At 38.0% G+C, this 20908-nt stretch overlaps 1 protein-coding gene across 1 annotated transcript in view; it reads right to left on the bottom strand.

Annotated features, from left to right (window-relative positions):
• The window catches only part of XRN2 (5'-3' exoribonuclease 2), a 50684-nt gene that overhangs the window by 19672 nt on the left and 10104 nt on the right, over nucleotides 1-20908 (bottom strand). The window contains exons 7-24 of the mRNA XM_054195116.1: nucleotides 20548-20620; nucleotides 20398-20448; nucleotides 19890-20047; nucleotides 19391-19465; nucleotides 19159-19292; nucleotides 19007-19064; nucleotides 18808-18915; nucleotides 17683-17727; nucleotides 16353-16484; nucleotides 14881-14999; nucleotides 11411-11546; nucleotides 7687-7794; nucleotides 7518-7607; nucleotides 6935-7007; nucleotides 4737-4820; nucleotides 3788-3885; nucleotides 3619-3698; nucleotides 1694-1750 (exon numbers count right to left, since the gene is read on the bottom strand). Of these exons, the coding sequence (XP_054051091.1) occupies nucleotides 1694-1750; nucleotides 3619-3698; nucleotides 3788-3885; nucleotides 4737-4820; nucleotides 6935-7007; nucleotides 7518-7607; nucleotides 7687-7794; nucleotides 11411-11546; nucleotides 14881-14999; nucleotides 16353-16484; nucleotides 17683-17727; nucleotides 18808-18915; nucleotides 19007-19064; nucleotides 19159-19292; nucleotides 19391-19465; nucleotides 19890-20047; nucleotides 20398-20448; nucleotides 20548-20620 (1679 nt within the window). The remainder of the gene's footprint in view (nucleotides 1-1693; nucleotides 1751-3618; nucleotides 3699-3787; nucleotides 3886-4736; nucleotides 4821-6934; nucleotides 7008-7517; nucleotides 7608-7686; nucleotides 7795-11410; nucleotides 11547-14880; nucleotides 15000-16352; nucleotides 16485-17682; nucleotides 17728-18807; nucleotides 18916-19006; nucleotides 19065-19158; nucleotides 19293-19390; nucleotides 19466-19889; nucleotides 20048-20397; nucleotides 20449-20547; nucleotides 20621-20908) is intronic.

Here is a 20908-nt window from a genome sequence, read left to right on the forward strand (position 1 = left end):
TCTAGTCAGAAGTGTACAAAACTTAGAAGTGGGATTTCCTGGGCCAAGGAGTTTTTACGCTGAAAGGCGTCTTTGCAGTTATATGCAGTTCTCGTGGAGGGATATACACGTATTTTCAGTGACATCTCGCAGACCCTGCATTTTGACCTGTCTAGAATTAGACAAACTAAACAGTAATAGAGTAAAAAGCGTCTGAAAGCTTAATTTCTGCCGGTACAACGCATTATATAGTGGTTTGGGTTTGTCCTAGGAAAATTCATCCACGTTCCTAGCAATTCCAATCTCCTGGTGTATGTATCCAGGTCTCAGGTAGGTCCACTAGGGATGTGTTTGAAGTGCACAGCACCAGCCTGCTTCCTGTTCTCTCACTACCTACCATTTGAGGTAGAAGAATGCTTGGGATGCCAAGAAAGATAAAAGCAAACAACTAAGCAGAATAATCTCACTCTTCCAACCGAAATACATCTGTTTTCCAGCACGGAGAATGAATGAGACTCAAAGGAAAGAGAATAATGGTTCTTTGGAAAATTCAGCCAAAGTCACAAGAACTGAAGAGCAGAATCATGACTGCTCATATTATCTCAAAAGACAGGAAGAAAAATCCTCGCAATAGAGAAACGGACAGAAGCGTAAAACAATTCAAACCTCCTAACAACGGCAGATGGAAAGCCAAAAACTACCTTTAACTCATCACTCAAAGTAACTAAATCCCCATTTCAAAACATCCTTTCTACCATATCCTGACAAGCCACAACTTAGCATTTCTTACTGCCTGTAGACAGTTGTTCTCGTTGAACCAAGTTATGCCTCCTTGGTGGAAAAAATTATGCAGACAGATCACAAGTGATTGTCAGCGTCTCAAGTATCTTATGTGGCTCGAGAAGTGAAAGGTTGTAGGCTCAAGCATTACGTACCCATTATACTGTGCCAAATTAAGTGAGAATGACATACAACACACTAGATCTACAGAAATTTGCTGTCACGTGCCAGAGTAATTAAAACCTTCTGCAACCACAAGATTTACTCTTGGAAACCCCGCATTGTTTTTTATGCATTAGGAAGTTTCTTATTCTCCCAAACATCCCATTCAGGCCAAGTTAGTATCACTCCTTTACTTCTTAAAGACATGAAGCTTATGTTCTCAGGCATCCTCTGGGAATCGCTAGGAAAAAAAATGGATAAAAATCTAAGAGGCAAAAGTCAGGAGCTGGAAGGCTTTTAATCAATACCCAATTCTACCTCAGAGGGTTGCTCTCATGAACGTTTTGTTTTCTTTAATTTAAAAGACTTGATACAGGCTATCAAGTTCTGTAGGTGTTGCTCTTTGCTTGCCAAAGACCCGGAAGACCCAACAGAGAGCAAGCAGAAAAGCAACAGCAGGAAAGATGAGGTATTTCTAAAGGGATGAAACACACTGGGTTTGATGCATTGAGAAACAACTATTTTGGACATCCCTGCAGAGCACGCCACTATGCACGCGCTGCTTAACCACCCTAATCCAAGCCCACTGTGTTACAACATAATATGCTGGATTCAATTTTCACAGAAAACCAGAAACATTTAATATAAAAGCTCCAATTTTCTTAAGAGATGGATTCTGTTGCCAATTCAATGAGCACAAACCATCAGAATAAAGTGAGTTTTGGCTGCTGTGTTTTGTATGCCATTGCATTAAACCCCAGAGTTTACTTACCTGACCGCAGAATTTTGTGTAAGATCACGCAGCATTGGAACAGGAGACTCCACTGTCCTGGTAAAGAAAAAAACCCTGTCAAGATGTCATGTAACATACTTCTCCCCATTTGCTCCACTTTCTCTGTTGCTACTGCTCCCGTTCATCTGTCAACTAAGACAGGGACACATAAAAGAGACTTCAAAGATCAACTTGCCCTTCCCCTAAATCAAATACTTCTATAAGCAATGGAATTACTGGATCCTTATTTCTTAGTGTCATTACTTTTTCAGCTGATCTATGTGGATTCTCTAGTGTCTAACAGTAGGTTCACACACTTCCCACTACCCAGCCGCCTGTTTACAAATCTTAGTACTATTCTGCACCTTGGAAACCTCCCTGTACTGCTAGGGTTTGATTATAACAAGCCAACAGGTTCTAAGAGGGCACGAGAAGACCAGAGAGACAGATACGCACATGCAGCACCACGAAGACAAACCTGCTTCACTAGGAAGAAAAAGGCTTTGAAGTAAAATAAAAATAAAAATTATCGGCTGTTGTACACAGCACTTAGAGTCTCCTTTTTAACTGAGATTTAAAAGGCTGACATGCAGTTGCACCGTAACCCTTTCCTTCTTTCCTCCAGAAAACTTTACCCCTTCAATTCAAGCAGACAAACAAGGTGCTTGAGAAAAATCGCTCTTATCAATCAGAAACCAGATTTCTTTGTTCACCCTGCTGCGCACTACTGTCACAGACCCGCGTTATACACGGAGGTCACAAACTGCACGCATGCTGGCTGAATTTGACCCAAATCCCTTTAGCAAAGTAAGACTTATTCTGAAGTGGCAACATAAATGCCTGCTCATCATCACAGAATTCCTAGCAAACTACTTCTCCAGGTAAAAAAAAAATAGCCATTTCTCATGCCCTATCTAGGGAAGGCAATGCCAGAAGAGTCTTTTTTCCTGCATTGCTATTCCCTCCAAGAACAGCTCTGACTTGCTCATATTCTTCACAAGCCATGACAAGAATAGAGAAATGTATATTAGTGAGTGTGACCTAGGATACATTATCTGTCCAACAAAACCGGAGTGTTTGTGCATTTAATGCAAATGAGTTACTGAACACCTGCTTATGCCTCTAAGCAAAGTTAGATAAATGAATGCATATCCTACAATGCAAAGATGACACTGATAATTTCTCAAACTAAATGCATTATCTAGAAAACAAAAAAATATTAGCATTTTTTGTATGTGTAGCTGGTAACAGTCCCGAATTTAGTGCTATAGCCTAAATGGAAACCAGCAAAATATATCTCTATCTGGATTTTTCTTAATGCAATTAAGATTAGCATATAAAAAGCAGAGCAGCTGGGTTTTTTTGGTTTTGTTTTTTTTTTTTTTTTCCTTAAACAGCACGCCCTATTGGAAGTTACAGACTGCATTAGATTAACATTCATACAAAAGCAAAGAGGCCAAAACAACATGACCTTACTGAATAAGGCTACTGATCACTACTACTTTTATTATATAGGCCCTGTTTACCTATTAAAGTTCGAACATTACTACATACATAAAAATCAGTCTTCCATAGATGGAATGACAAACACAAAAAAAGATTCATCAGCAAACACACACACACATTAGGGTGCTTTAAAGATTTTTGATGCTGCTTTCAAAGCCTAGTTCTGAAATAAAAAAAAGATAGGATCATAGAATGGGAGTTTTACTTGCCTGGGTTTTTTTTTTTAATGTATGCTGATGATAATAATACGCACTAAAAACCTAGTGGAAAGCACGTTCAACCTCAGAACTAAATGCATTGCCTTGTCAGGAGTTTTAGGTTTCTCATTGTGGGCACAAAGATACTTTTATTTAAATGCAGACATAACTGAAGGAAATGTCTTTTAGCATCAAACAACCCATATGAAAAGCCATACTCACTGATCTGGAAGAACGGCATTTTCATTCAGCGTAAGCTTTCCCTGGATTCCATGGCACAGCTCTGGCGGTATATCAACTGGCTATGAAAAAACAATTTTTCAGCTGAAGCACTTCACGAGACCCCCACCCTCACCATTTACACAATTCCTTAAGAACAAGTACAACCTACCTCTGTATTTTTGGTCTTGTACTGCTCTACAATAAAGTCACAAAGCGGATGGTGTTTTCCAACAAAGAGAACATCACCACCAAGGCTATTTCTTCTGCCTAGGAAAGACGAAGAGGATGGGATATAAGTTCAGAGCAAAGAGGGATGGAATGAATACAGCAGACCAGCACACTGTCCTGTTGACGTCTCCACAGAAGGAAAGCTTCAATGTGACTTAGGAGAAAGCTTTGAACGTTCCTTGAGAGTAGTGGAAAGACAGTGTCTCTGCCCAGAGGAGGATGTCTCTGGTCACAAGGGTAGTTGGCCGACAGTAAAACAGGAATCTTGTGTTCATTGGGAGGAATGTTGAACTTAAAATAGAATAACATTGCAGATACAGAAAGGCTAGGTATAAAAAAACAAAACAAAACCAACCACACAACAAACCCCAAACCAAAACCCCCCAAGACCCACACACCTTCCAAGCAGTTTACCACAAGAACCGGCTATTATTTTTGTACAATGGAGAAAGTAACACATACATTTGCCTACATAACCTAACACAAAACTTCAGATATCATAACTGGACACAGCCAGCCTACTGGTCAGACCAGCCAATACACCTATCAGGTTTTACCATCAACTCTAACCATGGAAACAGTTTATTCTTTTGATTGCTACGTATTCATCTAACAAGTACTTTGACAGTGTATCCTGGTAGAAGCTTTTCATATGATTAAGCTGCCGTCTAATTTTCAGGTTAAGTCTTATGCAGGTCTACTTGAGTAAAAGAAAAGTGAAAGCTACAAAAACAAACCCATCAGGGATCATTCTAATTACCAGCACCATCCATAAAGAAGAGACTACAGCTTGCCATAATTCAATCTAACCAAACATCTATTATACCTTGCTCATTTAGGGTGAAACACAGTAGTAATAACTAACTGTAACAAAATATCACTATTCTTACTTTCTTCAGGAGTAAGGTCAGGGTAGACTTCTTCCAGGGCAGCTCTAAGGCGTCGTTCATCAACAAATGGCAACAACGCAACACCTAGGAAAATAAAACCTTTTTTTTTTTTTCCACACTTGTTGGCAAAAAACCCAAAAACGACACTAGCATGGAAAGCCCCAATAGATTCTTTAACTGAAAAACAACTGTTGCGTCAGTCACAGAAAAGAAAACCCTGCATTTTCAGAGGTTGTGACCATGCAGGCTGTTTAGAGAAAAATAGTTCAGTGGTAGTGCTGGTTGAAATGCGAAGCTCATCCCGGGCAGGCACTGGGAGGCAGTAACCTCTACCTGCACCTGCGCTTTTAGGAACAAGCTGAGCTCAGTAAGACAGTCATTATTTGTTTCATTTGCTATAGATGCTCCCCTGACAGAACTCAATGCTACTTTATTCAAATTAATTTATTAAGAGACAACAATGGAAGAAATCACTCCAAGTTCAGCGATGAGGTGATACAGATATTATACATTAGGGACTATTCATACCAGCTATTAATTTTACTCCAAGATAACACGGGGGGTCCTTTCAGGATCAAAATCCCTCACTAAGCAGCACATCTCAGAGCCCACACAATCATACTGGATGAAGCTGGAGAATAGCCTTCCATGGTATGCTCCAGTATCTGTTGCCTTCTATTTTCTTCTATTATAAAATCCAAAAAAGCACTAAGAACTTCTTCAAATATTTACTTCTGTCGCCCTTATTATTGGTTGGAATCTGGAGCAATTATTTTAGTTTTTATTTCCCTTACCACGAACACTAGAGCTTTTCCTGACCAAGATGACAGTAAATGCTTTTTAATAAACTGATATTCATAGTCTCATATTTGTGCCTGTTCCAGTACTACCAGCAGGCAGATCTCAGGTATACTAGATAAGGTAAGGCCAAGGTATGCTAGATGCTTTTTAACAGATGCAGTCTGTACTTCCAGCTTGGAAAATATTTCTTGCTTCACAACTGTCTTTTAAAGGATGAGAATTTCAGATGTTAATCCAGAACAAAGAGTATATAATGCAATTAAGCATTAAAGGAATCCGAACTAATGTTACAGGCTGCTGAAAGCATGTGGGAGCTACTTAAAACATTACTGCTTCAGACTGCAGATTTGATATCTGGACAAAAGGACTAAGGAAAGTTGGCAGAATTACAACAGAGGTAAGAAAGGGCTTCAAGTTACAGAGGGAAAACCCGGTGTGCAACATGTCTTATAATACCTAGGAATGTTCTCTTTGATTTTGGAACATTGTCCCAGGTAAGATACTCGTGTGTCTAACTGTGGCTATTTCAAAACACAGGTGAGCTGTCTTGGGGGAAGAATCACAGAACCGTTGATGTCAGCAGGAACCTCTGGAGATCACCTAGTCCACACCCTCTGCTCCAGCATGGTCATTTGCTGCTCAGGTTGCCCTGAGCAGGTTTCCCAGGACCATGTCCAGCTGGATTTGGAATATCTCCAAGGATGGAGACTACACAACCTCTCTGGGCAACATGTTCCAGTGTCTGATCACCCTCAGAGTAAAAATGAGCTTTCTTATGCTCAGATGGAATTTCTAGTGTTTCATTTTGTGCCCAAATAATTATTTATACCTATAATTGAGATGTTACACTATTGGTGCAATAGTATAACCAGCCACAAAATTTGGCAGGCCTTTAAAATTAATATTCTCTGTAGAAGAGCTGCATTAAATACTGTAGCTGTTCTTTCATTCTTTGTATGCATCCAAATATTTCTATATTCCCCAAAGCATTTTTCGCAAGATACTAATGAGACACTGATTGAACAGAACAAGATCCATTAATTAAATGCAAAGGAGACAAAAGACAATTACACAGTAAGGCTGACAAAAATAGAAAAATGATTAATCTAGTTCAGGACAAATTAACAAATCTAGAATGACTGCTGAAAGTACTAATAATCATTGCCAATCCTAAATCAGTTACTGAATCACAATTTGTTCTTCATACTGATTTCTTTTCAAAAATATACCTGCTGCAAAATACTTCTCCCTGACACCAAGTACCACAAGTTACCTGTGTGACTTGCTCTGTCATTATCTCACTAAGATGATTTTCCATTTTTTTCCTATTTTTACAGAAATTCTTAAGACTAAGGTCAGTATACTACAGCACAAAAAAAAGAAAGTTGAGATTTCACCTTGCCAAGCATATTTCTTCCCATTTAAATCGATAGCAAAATCTTCAGGATAGAAGTCAATTATGCTCGATTCCTGTATTTGAGAAAATAAAAAAATAATAATTGAAGCCAATTATGAAGTGGATTTAGAATGCTATGTAGTACTGTACTGCACAGAGGGCAAGCAAGCACCAAGCTAAGGAGGATGCAAAGAACTTTGACTAATAGAAACATATTTTATTAAATGCCATTTTAACACGAAGTGTGGTAGGGCACTTCCATTACTTAAGAGCATCAAAACAAGAAATTAAGCAGGTAGAATAATTCCAGATAACTGGGTTAATGTCTCTGCTCCCCAGTTAAGTTTTGCAAGGTTTCTTGAAGAAAGTAAACAATCTTACTAAAGTGTAAAATAACTTTTCTCACTGAAACATCTGAATTCAAAGAATCACTTAAGAATCTTTGAAGAATTTCTGCAATCTATCAAAAACGTTCCTTCCTGGTTTCCATCATTTTTCTGCCTGAAGTAAGAAGCAGCAAGTCATGCTCACACAACTGCAAGACAACATAACCTTACAGAGAGGAATACAACAAGGATTCTTACCGGATCTGTCATAAGCTTCCTCCACGTTGGTGGCAGAAAATTTCCACTTGCTGCTGGAAATACTCCCATAAGTTGTTCAAGAGGCTTAAACTGTTGAAATTAAACAAGCAGATGTAGAACGCTTCTAATGAGCTGCTAAATCATAAATAAATAAGTAAAGACGCCCTACCGGTTTTGAGCCTTTCTCAAAATCCGAAGGCATGTCTGCAATACCCTCAAAGTCAGAAGCAAATGGAGCGTAGTGAAAAGGGTAATACCAGTTCCAGGATGCACAACCCTAGGATGGAGAAACAAAATCAGACAAATCAGAAAGAAAAAAAAAAAACAAACAAAAATTGCATAGCCCAGTCACTAAAGATGACAAAATTTAGCCCAGCATCAACCAGGAGAAAGAGGAGTCCCCATGATTAGAAAAGAAAGAGCTCTTGCCTCTAAAGGTACTCTGGACTTCAGGTTGGGACTTAACTTTTCATAGCCAGACTAGAGCGAGTGAGTTCACTGGACAGTGAATGGAGACCACGGGCATTTCCTCGGCAGCACAGAACAGCAGATAGACTTCTATGCCAAAGTACTCTTGCTATGTGCTAGGTTTGAGTCACTAAGGGAGACAGCCAAAGAGACAGGACCTAGCACCATAATGACACAAAAGACCTTACAGCAGAATCTTAACCTTAGCTTCAGGACACTGTAACATGTAACCTCATGCCTTTTTCCTCCCCCTCGAGAAAAAAAAAAAAAAAAGAAACAACACGCGAGCATGTGCACAAAGTCCAATAAAACCAAGCACAAAAAATTTCTTGCAAAGTGTAGGAAATCATAGTCTGTCCATACAGTTAACCACCCCTAGGCTAAGTTGAGGAGCCTGTAACAAATGGACACATTTTCAACTTATGTAGAGTTGCTATCACATCTCAAACAGGGAGATACACACAGCTGACACAGAGTAGGAATTTCCAAGTTCTCTGTAATTGTATAAACGGCATCATCATGCCAGTCAGAAAGACATTACAGAGGTCTCAACTGGAACAGAAGAAGTATTTTCCTGGCAGCACACCGTTTGCGCTACTGTATTTCAATGCAAAATCCCACCACTAACTTGGGAATACGGAGGACCAGAGAACCCTGATATGATACACTCTACAAGGTGTGAAAATGTGAACAGTATTTGTTGCAGGTTGAAAAGTATTCTGGTTTTAACTGTTACTTTTCTCTTCAGTACAAACACTAATACACACTTTGACTAGCATTTTGCTTTTCCCCTCTTATTCTTCTGTCTTGAATACTGGCAAATATGAAGTGCGTTCACTTGAAAGAGGCAAAGTAATCCTCAAAAAGGAGAAAATAAAGTAAACTCAAAGCACATGGGAACGCAATGCACTTTGTAAAGGAAAGGTGGCTCTAGGAGGTCTACGTCAAGTTTTCACCTCCTCAGCTATTTTTCTTAGCAGTACCACTTGAAACAAAAGCCTACTATTTTGACTTCCAATTCTGAATACATAAATGTCAATGAGGCTCCTCCAGCGATATTTTTGGTATAAAATTACAGAGACTATAATTATTAGATGTAATTCTTCAGATGGTTTCAGTATGTTTCAAAAGCCAGGTGGATTGGTTTTTTTCTTTTTTTCTTTCTTCATTTTTTTTTTTCTTTCCAAACAGATGTTCCCACTAGTGGAACATACTCTGCATGATTAGCTTTTTATAAGGATAGAAAAGCATGTAATGTATTCCGTCAGAAGTTTTACGGACAACGAGCAGTAGTTATTAGAACCAATTCTTATTATGGTAAAAAGAAAACAACAAACAAAAACTCTTAGGCAAACCTATTTTGAAGTTCCCCCGGACCAATAGCTTCCTCATCTAACTTCCATATGGGCAGAAAGTGATTTGACTGCTGCTCCATACTGATACAATGGACTGTCCATCTATTCTGTTGGGCAAGTACAAGCAGCAGCACGTGCAACTATTCCATTGCTGTACTCTGTTAAGTCTGCAATGTAATTTTTATAAGGTCTAGAGAGAGACTTGCCTTCTCTTCGAGTAATCTGAATATGAAGCAAAACGGCAAAAAAAAAAAAAAAAAGCCCTAACCATTTGTGTACTTTCACCAAGTTTTTCCTTTGGAACACTCCTAAACTAGAAAATATTTTCTGTACAGTCATTTTTCCTTGAGGTCTTATGGGCACTCCTCAATTTTCCTGAGAGCACTATGGTCCTGCCTGAAGTCTGAAGTTGTTGTCAACCTCACCGATTTATTTTCTTTGCAACCGTAAACAACTATCACTTCTATATGCATCAGTCACTTCAGCAAAAACATCTACAAACTCAGAAGGACAAGGAGTCACCTCCACACATCTCAATAACTAAATGGGTTTTACAAGCTAAACTAGTGAGTGTTGCACAGGGACTTGCACGTATTGTTTTAAGCTTGGTATATGTCTGTCTTCCAGCTCCTATACATTTAGAACCACAAATCTCTCAACCAAGCCCATCCAAATTCAAGCCCGGTTTGAACAGCTATAAAAGCACATGATGACAACTGCACAAGGCCAAGGCGACTGATCACAAAGCAATGAACACGCACCCCATCCACACTTCTTTGAATAAAACAAACCAAATTTTCCAATCTTCAAATAAGTATAAATATTTTGGTCACCAGTATATTTTGCCATATACTCCCTCCCTCTAAGCCCTTCAGTTTCCCTTAAAATCCAGACTGCCTTTTGCCGTGGTTTTGTATTACTGCATCACTGAAGGTCACACTGACAGTTTTCCAGCACACAGACACCTACAGTTAATCTGAAGATTCAGCTACACACTTTGGAGACGTATGGGCACCTATGGAGTCCTAGGAACGTATCTTGCCACGGTTAACAGGAACACGGTTTGCTTTCAACAGACCTAAACTGTGCACAGGATCATGGTAATTTCCCCCTATAAAGGTGTCCAAGTGACATTTGTCCTTTGCAGAAGGAGCTACTCAAGGACGTGCAGAACTCAACTCTGCTGCAGATCAACTGCAACAGATTTTCAAACCTTAAACCCTGTGACTTTCATCCACCAAAACATGCAAGTCAGAGCCCAAACTCAACTAATTCATACAGTGGCAGGGAAGGGAACACACTCCCTTTTTTTTCCAAGGGGGAAAGGCGGAAAGGAGTACACGGTAAAATAAACTAACTTTAAGACTGCATGGTTTTTTGCAGGCACACAAGTTATTTGCCCTGCCCGTGCTCTAAGTTGGACAGCCACCTATGAAAAATGTGCAGTCTTATCAACATGGCACTGTGTTCAAGCTACAAAGCCCCGCTGAAACAGATAAACTTCACTGGCTCCAGCACATTCTGTTCCCAGGTCACACACAAAACGTAACTTACTTTGTCTTCAGGGCACGAAGCTAGTTATTAACCATCAGTGCAACAAACCCCAATGTGTCTAACTAATCTCTTGCCAATCTGACATCTCAATTATCAAAAGATTTAAATCAGATACAGATTACTTCAATCACAATACACTTCATAGAACATCAATACAATCTATGGAGGAGACTGACAACTCTGTTCCTTTCAAATTCTCACTAGCGTTTCACAGGCTCTGTCCTTTGTTCACCCATTTAGTCATCTCTAATTTCACCACACTATGTATTGCAAAGGAGAAATATGCATCAGTCCTTAATAAACTAACAAGCGCCGTTACTGTATGTGAGAAACAAAGCCTGTATTCAAATCTTGAGTGCCAAATAGAATGGGCACCCGCTTATTTTATACCTTCAAAAAAAAAAAAAAAAAAAGAGCATTGTTTCTCAAAAATGAGCAATGGATAATTATTATTTCCTGAAAAGAAACAGGGTGCAGACAGAAAACTGATGTTTCAGTGAAGAATATTTTAAGTACCTGATAGTAGTATCTGAGAACCCAGCAAAGCCCTTCCACATAGGACTGTACAACTTTACGACGGAATTTCTCATCAGATGCATCAACATCAAATTTGTTTTTATAGTAGCGCTGTTTCCAACCAGTTTCCCATAACCTGCATAACAAACACAAAGAGATGTCAATACATGTTAATATATGCACATTTACATATCTGAATTAAAATATAAGCCAAGTCACTTGCAACTTCAATTCTCATTTTTATACAATTCCAATGAAAGCATAAAAACTGATACTCAACAGCAAGAGAATAACATTTCACGGTTGGTATGATAGAAAATCCAGATGCAATTCTGAAACTACCATCCTGATAAACATGTCTTCAAAGTACTTGTTTGGTGCAGGATAGATTTTCAAACATGTGCCTGCTGCTGTCAGGTTTTTCAGAACCGTATTGTTCCTAGCCGGCAATTTCATCTTTCTTACTAGGAATCTACTACCAAAACCGCCATTTGAACTTCGTTTTTTAACTCTTCCAATCATGAGAAAGAGAACTCTTCCCCCTCCGTATTTTGTTTAATCTACCCTAGGCCAAAATCTTTATCTTACTAGAGCGTCTTCTCACATCAAGTTCATTCCTCTATTCTTAACGCCCCTCTCAAGCAGAAAAGTGATAATAGTTTCCCTGCTACTCAAAATAAAACGTAAGCAAATAAAAACTAAGCAGCAGCAGCAGCTTGATTTCTCTAGTCTACTGCTGTTCAGACAAGCTATGCTACCAGCAGAATTATCTGCAACTCAGGAATCCCATGCTTGCTGACTCACATCAGCCAAGTTTCCTTTTGCACAGGGATTTCCAATCTTTCATGCCAGAGATGCATACTGGAGTCAAAAGCGCAATTTCAGACACCATTTATCCTTACTTCACACAGCTCCCCCTTACGTCTGTCTACGGATGGGGCAGGGGAAAACAACCACTTGCTCATCTTTGACAGACAAGCATCTGAATCCCTCAGCTCTATTATACAATGTTAGGAAAAAGAGCGAAGAATGTGCTATATTGTGCCACATTTCAAGCAAGAATATTCTGTGAAGTCTGACAGTAAGCACAGACCACAGGCTCCTCGAAAGAGCGAGAAGGCAGGGAGGGATCTGCTACATCTGCTGTGTTCCCTGTCATTCAAGAGGTGACACGTCAATTTTGAGAGAACAGTTGTGCCACAAGCAAGAAGCTATTAATATGCACATAAAACTTCAAGTTGTTAGTCCTAACAGACGTGACGTAATCTTGGGGGAAATTCCAGTTCGATTCGCAGACTGCCATCTAAAAAGGTAGTTTAAGTAATAGAAAGATTAACTTCTATTTAACATTTGGTTCAATAACAATGATGATATGCTTTATAACCGGCCCCCCTCACAAAACTATCTGGGTGGCTTCTTGGGTTTTTTGGATTTGTTTTGTTGTTTTGGAGTTTTTAGTTGTTTTGTTTTGATTTTTTTGGTTTTGTTTCTTTTTTTAATTTAAACTTATTATTCACCACAGTGAATGCATTTTACACACACATCTCTCAAAGGCCACATGAATTTTGGTATTCAAGCAAACTAGAGTAAAGCGAATTACAAATCTTATTTAGAAACTGGTTAAATCAGATAATCCCTTAATAATGATTTTTATTTTTTTTTTAAACAGAATTTTATTCTCAACAATTTAAAACTCGGCATTGATTGTCAAATCCGAAAATCATCGTTTTCACTGGTTTGTGAAAGGCTGTGACCACTTTAAATTACATACAGAAGCCAAATCACACAAGTAACCTGCAAGGTCAACTCAACACTTGTCAGAATCTCATAGTGCAACATATACAGTGTATGAAGCCTTTAGGACAGAGCAGAGATCGATTTATGCTTTTTTACATGATGCACATCCTTTTGGTTTTACAAAAAGGATCTTCTCTTGCTTCTGTGCTAAGCTGGTTGCCCAGTGCAGGGATACTTTTTAAAATCTGACCTGAGCTAGTTCAAACATGATTCAAACTGACGAGGAGGTAGAGAAACCAAGAAACGTTTTCCAGAGTTTAAGAAAGCCAGGTGAGCAAGGAGAGAGCTACGCGCACTAAAGTCTTGAAGGACAGAGTCAAGAGCATCTGCAGTCTATGAGCATCTGACCCTAGGAGCTGCCTGGCAGCTAGACACTTGCATAAATTTCAAAAACCTTTTCTGTAAGATTACAAAAACCAATCTGCTATCTGACTAGAACTATTTTTTCAAGCTTTAAAGTCATTCGAAACACAAGATATATTTTTGCAAACAACTTGGTTGCATCTAGTGCATTTATGCAGTTGTTTTTACTTACAATGAAAAGGATACAATTATTTTCCACTCAGAAAAGGATCTGAATAAATATTCTGACCTACAAAAGAGCTTAAATAACTGCAGATGAATGCAGTATATCCTTTTGCTTGACAATATGAACCCTGTCAAAACTATTGCTACTCGTAAATCACCACAGTTAATTCACACTAGTTGCTATAACACTCTTAAAGCTTCTTTTCCAATCTCTGCTAAAATTCAAAAACAAAACAATATTAAATGTATCCCCATTTTAGACTAAAACTTTGCTTGCTTGATTAACAAACAAATAAATCGATCCATTCAGATCTGCACAAACAGGACAAAATAAGAATGAGAGCTAGAATATCTGATACTGGAAGATCTGATGGGCCAGATGTCACAACTATGTCATGACAACAGTACTGGACGCTAGGGATCAGTACTTCACATGAAGTAACCCTGATCGTTTTCCCATGTCCACCTATGTCCCCTGACTCTACAGAAGCCAAAAACTTACTGGTTGCATTTATCACGACAGAACCTCTCACAAAAACTTACAAGGGCCCTCACCTTTGACTGAAAGGGCGATAGCTTGATTTAAACCTTTGACAAACACTCGCTCGCTGGTAATTCACTGTCAGTTAATGCTCATAAAATCCCTATCCCTTATTCATCTAGAGATCAGCTGTCCTAACGTATTTAAAGAACTTGTCATAGACAAAACGGGGCCTGCGACAAATCAAAGATGGAAGAAAACGCATTGCGAGAGGCAAGATAAATAATACTGCACACGCGAACATAACTGAATTTTATGGGTTAAATAGCTCAAAAATTCAACTGCAAAACAGTGGCATTCAGCTCACATAATCAAAGCTGAACAGTGAACGTCTAACCAATCTACTGCTTGGTCTCAAAGGGAGTAGTGGCTTGGAGGATGAAAACCTGCACGCATACTAATCTAGATACTTAGATTTAACAGCTATAGCTTACACATCTCACTGGAATTTACAGAATATTCTAACCCTCCACATTAATTACCGGTGGATAAAAAGATCATAGAAAAGCATCTGAAGGCACTGCTGCTCTAAGCTAAATGGCATTAATTAGACTGCATCTATTTCAGCAATTTGCTAACAAAGTGCTACAAAAAATGGCTTCACCTGATATTATCCTCTGGCTCAGGTTCACTGTCACTATCTTCAGCTTTTCGCTTAATTCCTCCTGCCAGGGATGGGCTGCCATCAGAATTGAGGCTGGTATTTGGAGATGATGAAGTTGTCTAGGGTCAGAATTATTATAGATAAATAGAGGGGGCGTGGGGAAAGGATTTATTAGGCATTTTAAATTCAAGTTAAAATTAACAGCTTTGTGATCATCACATGCATTATTTTTAGTTCCCCAAAAACTCAAGGCAAAAGCTACACAATCCTTGAACTATTAAGTCAAGTGGCAAAAGAGAAGAACACATCTTTGTATTAAAAGGCAGGCACTGATACATACAGGCAAGAAGTTCATGTATTTGAGAAAGAAAAAAATGCAATAAGCAAGACATTTGATAAAACACGCTATTTTTTTATATGTACCAGTTTTGGAATGCAGGTGTTTTCTCTAGTCCTACAGCTTATGTTACAACTTCACTTTACAGTGAAAAAAATGCATATACGGACTACTGTAAAAATGATGCTTGTAATTCAGAACTAGCAGAAATACTTCACATTTCTTCACAACTGATCTTTTAAACTTTCAAATTTATCTCTTTTAATATTACAGAGGCTAAAAGAAACTTCTCCCATTCCATAAAAGAACTGATTTGCTTAACCCATGTGCAAAAGTTTCAAGATTAAAAGGGAAAAATAGCAGAAATTATACTTTGAAAAAGCACACTTTATTTAGTTACTTTTAAGAGACAGAACACACAGGTTTACGATGAAAAGGAAAAGGACCTTTAATCAAACATTTGTTCACTGTTTCAATCAAAATGTATGCCCAGAAAGAAAATATGTATCATAACTGTTATTTAAAGTTAACAATCAATGCTTCTAATAGAGCACTCAGCTTATTTCCAGTTTTCCCTCACTTTCTACTAACTTTCCAAAAATTTAATCTAAGTTTCTCCTCTTCCCAGTGAAAAGCAATGCTTTGGAAAGTAAAAGCAACTGACGAACACGTAGATAGGCAAATCACAAATTTCCAAGATACAGATATCTATGTCTGTGTGTGTATAAAAATTCCAAAAAGACTATTAAAAGACCTCCAGTTCAGGTATTCAGTTTGTGTCTCCGCAAACCTACTGAGGAAGTTCCTAAACCTGTACTCACAGGAGGTTCGACTCCACAAGTGCCAAACAAGCTTGGGGAGAAGAGCCACCGTATTTCACTCTGATACACTGACCTTACACTTGCCCTCCCGGAACTATTTAACAAGCAGTATCATACCAAACATCAAATAAAACCCACAACTTTATTCAAGTAGTCTCCCAAAAATTGGTTAATAAAAGACGCTTCCTTGAAAAATAAATTTTTGGGGGTCTGCTTTTCAAGAAAGCTCGATGGGAGAGAAAAAGGTGTCCAGAGTAACACAGGATGTGATTACTTCCCCTTCTATGCGTAAATACCTTTGAATATCTACTTACAGAATTCTGTCTGTCATGCATTCTCATCTCAAAGGCAGCCTGCCTAGGGTTACTGATTGCCTGAGGGCTAGAACGATTTCCCAGAGCTTGAGGGGAAAACTGTCCACCAGGAATAAAAGACGGCTGATCCCTCTAAAAGATAAATATATACAAGAATACTGAAAAACACGTGTAATCTCCACAGCAGCGTGGTGATGCTCTCACAATTTTGAGATTAACATGTGATATAAACCAAGCATAATTTACTCATTCACTCAGTTCAGCTTAAATTAGCTATGTTTAACGATCTCAACCAGACATAAGACGACACTTACAAGTGAGACCCTTATATTCTTCTAATTTATTAACCTCTCTTAAAACAAAACCAAACTCTGCATTTAGTGCCCATGTTCTTTCTACATGGGCTGAAAGGCAGTTTTTTGGGGAAGTGAGACTTCATCTAACTTACTAGGGAGAATATACTCTTTGTAAGCAAAGTGAATAAGCTCTTCCACTCTAACAGACATAGCCAGAAAATATATAATTTAAAAAATAAACACAAGCTTTAGATATTACTCAGATATGCCCTGAAAGTTTTGGAAGCTACACGTACCTGAATGTCCTAACCAAGAACAAAGCTATGTTGAAATGAACATAGAGGAGCCCATTTAAAAAAATACCAGAGTATTTTGTGAATAGAAGAAAAAGCAACGTGCTTCCAATAACATAATTTTAAAGAATTTGCCTTACATGGGTCAGAAAGGGCAAACACATTCCCACAACATTTAATGCTTCTCTATTACATTTGAGAGATATTTGGCAACACTGACTTGCTGGCAGGCAGAATGTGATGTAACTATAGGTTGGGGTAAGACTTCCTTGTCTTTTTAGAAACATGCCTCTAAATCAAGGAAGTCCATTTAACACAAGCTGGTATACGTATTTAAACGTAAACTCTCATGCTAAACTCCACTGCCCTCAGCAATACAATTGCTGACAAGACTCGTGTTAATGCATGAAAAACCAATTTCTGTACAGTGACCATGCTGAAATACTGCTAAGTAATCACGAAAGTGCAGATTTGTGTAGATTTGAAGGACACAACATACAGCTATCATTCAGCATATTCAACACTCTCTCTCCTTTCCCTTTTATGAAGCCTTTAATATGCAATTCCCTCTTGCAAAGCTTCAGTCTACAAAAAGCCATGAAAAATCCCTTAAAAATAGTTTACACACAGGCCAGAAAATACCATGATTACAACTGCAGCTCCAACCAACACATCTGCTGAAAGCTACAGCACACTTTTTCATTCTTGCTAGTTTTTGCATTGTGAAAGGAATTAATTTACCTTCATTCTTTTTCTTTTTTCTTTTTGCCGTCTTTTAAAGTTATCCTAAAAAGAGAATAAAGAGAAATAAAGTCAGTCAATCCTACAGATTTCTTAGAAAAATATTTCATTATAATCTGCTACTGACCAGTAGGCCATAAGGTTTCTACATAATGTTCTGAATAAGATATAGGTCAATTCTTGCGTCTCTAAATCCAACAGAAATGGGATAGAAATTTCTACACTACCCTGCAAACCTATGGGGAAAAAAAAAATAGCTGTGTAATCAAAGTCCCACAATTTTGGTAATGACGTACATCATCTACTAAGTTGAGCTAGAGCCTTACTTAAAGGTGACATCAGTGTCAAAGGACACAAGCTCCTTGCCTGCACTGGAAGAGCCACCAAAAAAATTTAAAAAAAAAAAAAAATAGTAGAGGCAAAGTCCTAGAAAAAGGAAAAGAAGAGGCTCAAGGAAAGATATTTCTTATTCTTGGAACAGGGAAACTGAAGACTTCAACATCAAACCGGCGTCTCCACTTCAAGAGAAGGGTACGCTGGGGCGATTATAAGAAAAAAGAATGAAAGTTTTGCCAGCAATGGCACAGTATTTTTTGACTGGATAGCGAATACAGTTCTCTCCTTTCATTCACAAGGAGCTTCTTCCCCTGCACTTAATGAATAAACTGGAATATGCCTGGAAAAAACCCAAAAACAACCCACAGACAAACTGCAGAGAGAGACCAAAAGAACAAGAATCTCCAGACACATTTCAAAGAGCAGGGGGTACTGCAAGGCAAGAATGCACTTTGAATTCATTTTTAGTACGCCACCACGGCTTGCATTTCTACATGTTGCAGCAAATTACAAAACAATCTGCCCTTTAGTTGTCATAGCTGCTATTCAAAAAGAACTCGTACAGAGTTTTCATTTTGCTGTTCCTTGGGATTACAATCAGAAAAACAGGCCTTGCAGCCCAGGCAGTTCAACTGGCAGCATGCAATTCCTTTTGAATATGGAGAGATTATAGAGATTGTAACAAAAAAGATACAAAGTCTGTATTTTTTCTTATTCTACTAAAGGAGCATTGCAGTCTAACAGTAACGCAAGTGACTAAAATCAAACTCAATTTAACAAAAAAATTACATCGTCATCTTTTCTCTTTTTGAAAATACTATCTTCAACTTCTCCAACAGCTAACATGATCATCTGGACTCGCTGTAGGTTGACAAAACCACTTTCTGTAAGGTACCCCTGCAAATTAGAAAATAATACAGTTGAAAAACAAGTCTATTTTTGTAGCAAACACCCAGATATTTTTAAAGAAAAAGCAAAAAAAATTTACCCCAGTTTTGTGCACCACATTTTTATATATGTTAACCAAGCGATCAATGGCTCCCTCCCTAAAAACAAACAAAGAAACGCACGCATGAGATTCTTACTATTTAAAACCACAGTGGGTATACTTGCAGGAAAAGAAAACATATTCTCAGCTACCTGATCTCCAAAGATGGCAGATGAGGAAGAAAGTCATTTCCCACAAAGAAGCACATAAAGACCCAGTCATCCACACTTCTTTCAAAATCAAAGGTGAAGGGCAAACTGGCCATGGTGAGTTCTCTTTCCAAATACTGCAAAACACACACACAAAAGGACATTAGAAAACACTGTGTATTGAGTTGAGAAATATAATGTATATAAAGCAGATATAGTCACTGCTGCAACATACCTCTCGCAAAACACATAATCGGATGAAGATAAATTCTTGTTCGGCGACAGGAAGGCTGTCTGCAAACTGATCATGCTAAAATAAAAAGAAAGCTGCATTACAGCCAAGCTCACCTCAAAGTTTCATCAGCTCACTTTTAAAGGCTTACTTTGGGAGGAGTTAAGAGGTATACAAGCACAGTTTCTCAAGTTCTTACGCTAGGCATGCATTTCGCTACTTTGAATTTCTGCGAAGTTACTGATCATTTTCTCTTGCCAGCGGAAAAAAATACCACAAGAAGACACTGCAAATGAGGATGTTAAGGTTTGGCGTAATAATTTTGTGCTACAAAAGTACAATTTTTATTTATTAATACAAGAGGAAAGTTAGGTTATTACAGTAATATAATTTGCATTATGTTTCTGACAAAAACCGAACAGCAAGAACAATTCGAGGATCTCATTAAAATATGAATGAGTTTATAGATAAAAAGAATTTCTAGAAATAGCAATAATCTTACCTTGCCTTGTTTTTCTCTGGGCAAACCTTGGCAATCCTTAACCTCATGACCCATCTGGTTACAAAGACTACACGGCTTGGGTTTATTTGGTTTAAACTCTTCCCTAATTATGGTGAAGTTTGGTTCATGTGTAGCTAAGCCAAGCATAATCAGATCAGCTACCAATCAAAAGAGAAGAATAAAATAGAATGAAGGGTAAGCATTATTAAGCTTTTTTTTTTTTCTAAAAAAAAAAAAAGTTAAGTACATTCTACCTTAAGCAAGTGTGAACACACAGATGTGTTTAGCCACAAACCACCCAGATAGCACAACTAAGTGAAAGTTAGCCCTTCAGCTACGGACAGGGCTAGATCTTTCCACATTTATTACACAGAGCTTTCAAAAACTAACAAATACACTGGATTATTTACACAAATACAAGTTAAAGCCTAAAAACTACAGTCCAACTCAATCAGAAAACAGCACAAGAAAGCTTAGCAGGACATATTGCTAGCAAAAGAGAACTCACCGTCAGCCCCACACAGACAATGATGAGTGTTTGGGTCATGGTTTGGTTGAGCTATACAAAAGAAAGTGACATTTAGTCAATAAAAATCATGCAAAATATATTATTACTGACTTAATTTAAACAAAACGTTCACGTTTATTTGAATGTTACCTCTTTGTCTTCTAATGTAATCCATGATTTTATGTTCACCTTCACCAGGAGCACTGGCATCAGACAAAATAACCTGTGAAATGTTTACAGATTATGTAAACAATTTATGCTGCCACAGTAAAAACCCAAACAACTTACGTAGTTCATATACTGAATCTGACTTACGAATACTTGAAATCCTAATTTGTAGTTTCAACTAAAATATTACGATGCAAAATGAAAATATTTAAGAGTTTGGAACCAATGAATAGACCTTCGTTTTTCTCTACTAATTCTAGGATGAAGTTGGCATACTGATTCGAATACCACTGAAATTATCACATCATTAACTAACGTATTTCAAGTTTCCTTCAAATTATTA

Source organism: Rissa tridactyla, chromosome 3, assembly GCF_028500815.1.
Source record: "Rissa tridactyla isolate bRisTri1 chromosome 3, bRisTri1.patW.cur.20221130, whole genome shotgun sequence".
Lineage (NCBI taxonomy): Eukaryota > Metazoa > Chordata > Aves > Charadriiformes > Laridae > Rissa > Rissa tridactyla.